At 35.7% G+C, this 8,249-nt stretch overlaps 1 protein-coding gene across 1 annotated transcript; it reads right to left on the bottom strand.

Moving 5' to 3' along the window:
* Positions 1-1,230: 1,230 nt before the first annotated feature.
* LOC149164909 (protein kinase STUNTED-like) lies at positions 1,231-3,900 on the bottom strand. Its single transcript, XM_089429641.1, has 7 exons — positions 3,727-3,900; positions 3,535-3,616; positions 2,930-3,180; positions 2,662-2,811; positions 2,431-2,510; positions 2,202-2,331; positions 1,231-1,479 (listed from the first exon to the last, which is right to left on the bottom strand). The coding sequence occupies exons 1-7, from the start codon at positions 3,898-3,900 to the stop codon at positions 1,231-1,233; spliced, it is 1,116 nt and encodes a 371-aa protein (XP_089285767.1).
* Between the last annotated feature and the right edge of the window lie 4,349 nt (positions 3,901-8,249).

Here is an 8,249-nt window from a genome sequence, read left to right as displayed (position 1 = left end):
ACCTTTATTTTAACTAAACATCAAACATCACAAAGTAAAGAGATGAATGGATGACTAACTATTGATTTACAAAAGTGGTTGACATTTCTAATTTTGGTTGAAGGATCCCGTAGCCAGAGCATCCTCACAAAAATATATATCTAGAAAGGATACCTAGGGTTTTGTAGATACCTAGGGAGATACCTAGGATATCATTGTTTTCTTGAATCATCCTTTACCCAAGCTTTTATGTTTTGCTCGATATTGTTTACAATATTTTTCTCTTTTTATCTCAGGAGTCGTTTCCTTTTAACAATTAAATAATGGTTGTTTTTATAATAATAAGATTATAAAAAAAATTAATAAAATTATAAAAAAAATAAAAATAAAAAAATATAATTATTTTTTATTTTTTATTTTTCTATATTAATAAAGTTATATAAATTAAATAGTTGGTAAAATATTTATATATATAAAAAAAAATTAATTCAATTGGAAAGCAAAAAGACATAATTATTTTTCACATATATTTCAACTTTTATTTTTTATTACTATTAAAACTAGCAATTGTCTCAAAAGGTACAAAGAAAGGCCGATAGGATTATTAAATTAGAATTGTTGAATTTCTCTAGAAGAGATGTTGGTTCAAGCCTACAAGGAGCAAAAAGAATTGATGTTTGGAATTCTCTGCTTTTTGGACACCATATTTCTTTAAATACAACTTAATTTTTTAGAAAAGTTCAAGCCCAATGCAGTTCTACCATGCAGACATACACTTAAATCGCTACTGGGCTTATGATATTGACAAATTCAAAGTAAACTGGTATACAAGAGAATGTACCAAGCTAAACCACAAGCTACACATCTTCAAGCCTGAAAAAGTACATAACAATGGTTTGGCAAATCAATAGCGATATCATAATTGCTTTTCCTTCCACATACATAAAATTGCTCCAAAGGCAAGGACAAGAAAATTTTCAGCTCTAGTGAGCACCAGTGGGTCACTAAAATGAGTGACCACTAATGGCTTTCACATTTATACAAGGAATGGCAAGGGATTTTAGACGGACTCCACTCAACTTCAGACACAACTTCAGCCAATATGCAGAGTGATTGAAATTGAACACAGCTAAGTAGTGACATTGGCTCACAGCAATACACCAAGTATAAAAAGAAGCAAGGAGTAAGAAAAATTATGAAGCTCAGAGAAGTATATTTAAATCAATCAAAGCTTGCTGAACGGCTATAATGTCAATAGAAATAATCTTCCAAGGTTCTTCTCTCATGTACAAGATCTACACTTTGATTTAGACTACTGTTTGATACCAAATCATCATCAACTCCAAGCATTGCAAGTGATAGATGAGTTTGGATGTCACAACTCCGAGAGTTTTTTCTAGATTCATCGTCAATCAATTCATCTAATTCCATGGACATTGTCAATTGCCTCTTGGTCCAATAAGGTAGGTCATCTCCTTCTCCTCGTAGTAATTTCAAAATCTGCAATAATAAGTTACAGACAAACAATAAGGAAGAATAAGTTCACATTCTTTCATTAACATTTATCCATTGTTTGAAATTTGACAAAGCCAGTTTAATGCAAAGGTAAGCCACTTTTTTTGGGGAAACAAAAGCTTTTAATTCAAATCTTGCAATCCAGATTTCAGCTAGGATAGTGATTCTCAAGAAAGATATATACTCTCTTGATATTAGAGTGAAAGCAGATATGCTGGCTCTTCTTGCCTATTCAGGGAGGGGTAATTTGCATACTGAAGCTTTGGTTTGAGATATGATAATCTCTTTTGCTAATATTCAAAGAATATTATATTTCATTAATGGAAAAAGAGATTATTGGCAATTGAGGCTTATAATATTTTGCCATAATCCACCATCAGCATTCAGGGCTAACGTGTTTAAGGGTGATGATTTTAAAAATTGAACTACTGAACAAATGTTTAGATTACTACCCTAAACACTAGATCTAAACACCCTTAACTCTATGTGAGAAGGATATCAACTCGATAATTCATGTGCCATTCTTCGTTATGGGCAAAAACAAGTCTAGCACTAACTCCTCACAGGAAAGGAAACCTCTTCAAGCAACTAAATTTGACATAAGATCAGAAACTGAAACATATATACGCAACTAAAGAGAATAAGAGTAATTACTATGTTCATTCGAGGTCGAAACTGAGTTCCCTGTCTTAGACAACATGTTGTACTTGGCCTTTAGGATTCTTGTCATTGATTGGTTTTCTTCCAGTTATTAGCTCTAGAAGAACTACTCCAAAGGAATACACGTCCGTCTTCTCATTAACCTTGCCATACATGAAATATTCTGGAGCCAGATACCTGAAATATGATAGCAGCTAGTTTTATGAAGTCTTGATTATAAATGACATTTATTTTCCTAAGGAAAGAGTTGGTGTAAAGAAAGAAATGGATATTTACCCAAATGTACCTACAACATCACTACATGTGATATATGCAGATGTTGTTGAAGCCCATTTGGCCAGCCCAAAATCTGACAACTATTCACAGAATATCTTTAGTTAACGATCCATCGAAAGATGATTTGCTAGTTAATGATCAAGCAAATCTTATTATAACATCTCCAACCAAAAAATACAAACAATTCAACAGAAGCTTGAGAACTTGTTTCTCTCACAAAGATCAAGATACCTGAGGTTCAAAGTCTTCAGAAAGAAAAATATTAGATGATTTCACATCTCTATGGATGATAGGATGAGAACAACCTTCATGCAGATAAGTCAAAGCTTCAGCAATTCCAATGGCCACTTTCAGCCTATCTTTCCAATGAGCCTGTGGCTTGTCCTTCCTCCTGTAACCCAACTTTTTCTGAGAACTGGGAACAACACTTAACACTAAAAAATAATAAAAATCTCCAAGGACGTAACATGATAAATGCATGAAAATTGGCATACTACATACCATAAAGAGTTTCTTCCAGACTTCCTCTCAGTAACAAGTTGTAGACCAAAAAGTACTCCTTCTCTTCAACACAGTAACCAATTAATGAAACAATGTGCTTGTGCTGCAAGGTAGCAGTAATTTCAACTTCCAAAAGAAGTTCTTGCTCTACTTCTCTAGAATATTTTAGTGATTTAACTACCACAAATTGCCCATCAGGAAGAACCCCTTTGAACACTTCGTTGCAGCCTCCCTTTCCTATGAGGTTCTCTGCATGGCAGAGGGCAATGATGAGGGTAGGTGAGCAAGATATTCAAACATCTCTCTGAATCATAAAAGGCAGCCCTTATAAAACCTGCATGCCACCTTCGTAGACATTCATGATATGTGTTGATTCATATACATTCATTATATGTCCTGACTCATAGAAGGCGACCCAGACAAGTTGGAGAGGATGAAATCACCTCTATGGTTCTTGTAGTGCAATAAATGGCGCAGGAGTATAGAGATAATCCACGTGGCCCAAATCGAAGCACTGATTCTTAGTGAGATTCCACACTCTCTTCGACCCAGACACAACAAGAAGATCATGCCCAAAGGTATGGTGATGGGCTCGCTCAATACTTCCAGCCTTGAATTTGACAATGGTAGTAGTAGGGCTTTCTTGCACGATGCTCATGGATCCCCCGGGCATGATATCCACATCCTAGAAGTTTCTCGTTTTACTTAATGAACAGAGAGCACAGGAGGATTCAGATTGAGGCTTGCTGTGTTCGAGTATTTTAGGCATTTCTTGCAAGAAATTTTCTAAAAAGCCAGCGATCTCAGGCAGCCATGGATTCCCTTCACTGGCAGGGCAAGGGGCCTTGAAAGGGGTGTCGATCGAGGCATCGATTGGAGGTGTTCGATAAGGGAATCTTTGAGCACGCAGATGAATTCATCAGCTCCTGCAATGATCTTGAGAGGATTATTGGCATCAGTGCTTCCCATTTTCCTGGACCGCCTATGAGGAGGGTTTGGGAGGTTGGAAAAGCAATGAAGGGAGTGAGGGTAGTTTCGAATGTAGAGGGAGGAGTTTGTGCAGACAGGTGCATGCACTTGGACTTGGGATTGTGCTGCACCCAAGTGGTGTCTTGGAACTCCAACGTAAAATGCATAACAACTGGCTATAAAATTGGTAGCAGAAACCACACTTTAAACCAAAGATTGAAAGTGTCTCACCTGATCGAATGGAGAAAGATAAATGGGTTGAGGATTGTTGATGGATAGAAAAGCTTATCGGCCTAAATAATGAAATATATATTTCAACTTTTATTTTTTATTACTATTAAAAATATTTCATATAGGGTAAATCTTAATCTCCTACCAAATATTATTAATAATTAATTTGAAATTCTAAAAATTACATTACAGAAAATACATGCCTAATGACGTAATTAGAAAAGAAAATCCTAGAAAGGTTTATTAATACATGCCTAATGACGTAATTAGAAAAGAAAATCCTAGAAAGGTTTATTAAGTCATGACGAGAAAGAAATGAGAAAGAGATGACGTATGAGAAAACCGTACTTTTACAATATTAAGTTTTGTTATGGATATTTTTGTTAAGGTTTTTAAAGTATTTGTATGTTTATTATTATTTGAATTATATAATTCAAATTATTTATATTTTTTTCATTTTTATAAAGTTAATTTATATTTTTATGGTTAATGTTGTTGGATATTTAGTTAATTTTATATTAATAAGTATTTCATTTGAATTTTTTTAGATGAGGCATATTAATTTACATTAATAAATTTATTAAAGATATATTTCATAAATGTATAGAAATATGCTTTAATTTTCCCTATATAATTCAACACAAAAAAGGGACAAAAATTCACAAAATATTTTTATGTTTCCCAACAGTTTTATATCATAGTGATCTTATCCATCTTTCTCTTCTTATAGTTATCTTGAATATGAAAATCAATCCATCCTTTTAATAATAGTCTACATCATATTTTAAATAGAATGGGAAAATAGTTGTTGTAGTTGTTTGGAAAGCCAAAAACTATCCATCTTTTTGCAGTGGTCTACATAAACTTTTTGGAAAGCCAAAAACTATCCATCTTTTTGCAGTGGTCTACATAAACTTTTAAACAGAATGGGAAAATGGTCTTATGCTATAGAAAGTACAACTTTAAAGCATGTGTTAGAATTTTTTTCTTATTTAATATAAATAATTTATTACACAATACAAAAGAAAAAATGTGGGAAAAAAATATATGCATTTCATACATATGTGGAAAACAATAAATATTCATTTATCAATCATTATAATAATATATTGAAAATTATTCCTTATTGATTGAGAATATTAGTTCACAATAAATTTCAATATATCATAATTCTCATGGCAAAGGCTATCGCCATAAACGGAATAGTTCATCTCGCTTGATCTTTTTATTGAAGATAAAATTAAGTATGAGAAAATATTTTTAAAATACATACAAACATATTTATTTCTATTCAAGAAACTTCTTTAAAAAAAATAATAATAATAAATAAACAAATAAATGATGATGATGATTGTTACACAGTAATTTGTCACCATCCCTGTTACTCCTCTTGTCGTACCTTGGAGGACCCATCCCGGGAGTTATAAGAAGTGACAAAGTCTAAAAACACTTGCATTATGTTCCCCTGAGTATGTACTCCATGTTCCCTGAAGACATCTTCTGCAGATTATCCCTGAAAAGTGATCTTTTTCCATTGGCGCAAGTCCACAGTATTCTACCCGCGCCAATGGTGGAGATCCTCAAAAGAGGGCGCGACCATTGGCGCTCTGTCTTAGAGCAACAGTCACGCCAACCAAATTTAGTCGTGCTTTTTGCCTTAACGCACATCCGACTGTTTTTTCCTTCATTACATGGAGCTTTTCTGAGGATAAAAAATCAGTCTTTTGTCGAGCTTTATCCATCTTTATGGCTTTTGAGGATAATGCTAATCCGCAAAAGGTGTCCCGGTTCATCGTATCCTCCTCCCTTCTTCATCTATATAAGCTTGTCATTATGCATTGGACAAGCTAGTGTTAGTGCTAGTGATTTAGTGATTGAGTGATAGTAGTGATGATTATTGGTCATGGAGTGTTAGATGTTGAGTTCTTGAGTTCTTGGAGGAATGCTAGTGAGTGCTAGAGAGGTTATGCTGCCGGAGAGGAGATACATGGCAAGAAACATATAGTTATTCGCCCAGCCAGGAGAAGGGTCGACGTCAGAACAATGGTTGTAACTTTTCCTGTTTATTAATTGATAAGCGACTGCTATTATAGTTCCAATCTCATTATCTATCATGGTGATGTGTTGATTTATTTCCTTTCTGACTGAAATATAGTTGTGCCTTGGTAGTTTTTATGTTGGTATCTGTCTCTTCCTTTTCATGTGCAGGTGTTCGTTTGTGATCTGTTGGAGCAAGGGAGCGAGGATATCAACTCTGCTTCAATCATAGCGTTGGACTCCAGGTTAGTCTTCTTGATTCACCTTTGATGCATAACTAGGAACTTGCGTAGCAGCGTGGTTTGTTTGTGGCTAGTTCTGTTATAGGCTAGTGGGATCGCCTCTGTCCGCAGAGGGGATTTACCTGACCAACAAATTGGCGACTCCACTGGGGAGGAACTATTTGATTTTTGTCTTGCATGTTAATTTTCTTCTGCTTGCTTGAGTGAATGAGCTTCCTGAGTCAGTTTTGAGATTATTCTTTACTGTTTGACCCATCTGAGCACTGTCAACCCGACCTGAGGTCGTATCATTTATTTTTCTAGTTGGCAAGCTTAATTGGCGCGGTTATTTCTTTGACAGTCGCGCCAGTTGGCGCATGTTGCTCAAAAGCAACTCGCGCCAATCCTGTGGTAGCGCAAGTTGCAAGATGACAGTCGCGCCAGCTCTGTAAATTTTGCCTGTGTGTGGGTGGAAAGCTCTTTCAGTCTCTTTATATATCTCTCTCAGCCTCTGGAACTGTGTTGAACCTCTGCTTGACTGGTCTTAGCCTGTATCCCTCAGCTGTTTGCTCATTTCTATTGATTTTCGTCTCAGCCCTGGGATATCTAGGGGCTTTGCATGACTAGCCTTCTGTGGGAAGTTTCGATCTCTTGATTATCCAGTCAACTTGTTGGTTGTGTTCTGCACCTATCCAGTGCTTTGTTAAAGCTTGATCTTCTATACTCTGAATACTTCACTTCTAGCCTCTTTGAAGTTCACTAGTCTTTGTGTTTTTCCTTGCTTGCATGGTTCATTTTAGTGTTTCAGAATTGGTTCTATTTCATTTGGATTGTGCATATCTCTTAGAATTTGTTTACGTGCATCATGCCATCTTAAAGGAAAGAAAAATAAAAAAATCTCTTGCATCATAGTAGTTAGCATTTATTGTTATTCGTTGCTATTAAAAAGAAAAAGACAAAATTTCATTTCTTGTTATTAGCTGCATTAGGATCTTTGTTGTTTGTTGAAGTGATCATTTCGTTTGTGAAAAGATCTCAACCCTCCTGTAGATAGAATTCATCGAATCAAATGATTTAATTTTGGCATATAGTTTGCATGTAAAAAGTTTTTGAGATATCACATACGGTAGGACCAAAAAACTGAAACATAATCAAAGATAAACTTTAAAATGAACTCAATGAACATAACAATGCATTGGAACATAACGCAAACACTCTAGAGGTCTAGGTTAGAGACGTGTTCCGGCGTCTTTAAACCTGGTAGTTTATCGTCGAGTGGTTGGGTGATTCCTCCACGGTGAAACGATAGGTGCCAATACGGACTGTGCTCCCACGTACCGTCGAGTATATATTGGGAGACCCCTATAGGAATAAAGCCTTTATCCATAGGAAGCCGTGTCAGCCGCCCTACGATTCGCAATGCAGTGAACACAGCATTCACGAAGATCGACCACCCGTACCCTAAAAAGTATTCTGTGGTTTTGAGAAAAGTTCGGCATACCCTCTACCTAGAATTCCAGAGCAGTCACTTTTGATCCTTTTCGGACTCCCTAAACGAAAAGGTGCCTATGAGCGTCTTGTCACTTCGTGCTCATTAAATATTCGAAGGAGACTAGAGTCATCTTTTATCCTTTTCTCGACTCTTAAAAAATGAAAAGGTTAAGTTCAGTGTCTTAAAATTTATTGGCCACGATAATATTACCCAATTAGATTTTTGTTTGCGTTAGCTTGAGTAGGGTTATTTCTCGTTCAATGGCAGCCTTTCCGGTGCCCACCGGCCAAGGTGTTCCTCCTGATGGGTACCCTCGCCCATTTCCTTCTGTTGGAAATGTTGGTGTTCAGTATATCGCAACATTGTCT

Source organism: Pinus tabuliformis, chromosome 5_1 (genome assembly GCF_031772625.1).
Source record: "Pinus tabuliformis cultivar Carrire ecotype Pingquan chromosome 5_1, CPIR1, whole genome shotgun sequence".
Classification (NCBI taxonomy): Eukaryota; Viridiplantae; Streptophyta; class Pinopsida; order Pinales; family Pinaceae; genus Pinus; species Pinus tabuliformis.
This window is presented reverse-complemented; position numbering and strand designations above follow the sequence as displayed.

What these genes read in the sequence shown, in the direction of transcription:
- LOC149164909 (XM_089429641.1), bottom strand. Translation starts at nt 3,900, where the DNA reads ATGGGAAGCACTGATGCCAATAATCCTCTCAAGATCATTGCAGGAGCT. An exon ending in ATGGCTGCCTGAGATCGCTG is followed by an intron (nt 3,617 to 3,726) that starts GCTTTTTAGAAA and finishes AGAAACTTCTAG; the next exon opens with GATGTGGATATCATGCCCGG. An exon ending in ACAAGAATCCTAAAGGCCAA is followed by an intron (nt 1,480 to 2,201) that starts GTACAACATGTT and finishes TTATTATTGCAG; the next exon opens with ATTTTGAAATTACTACGAGG.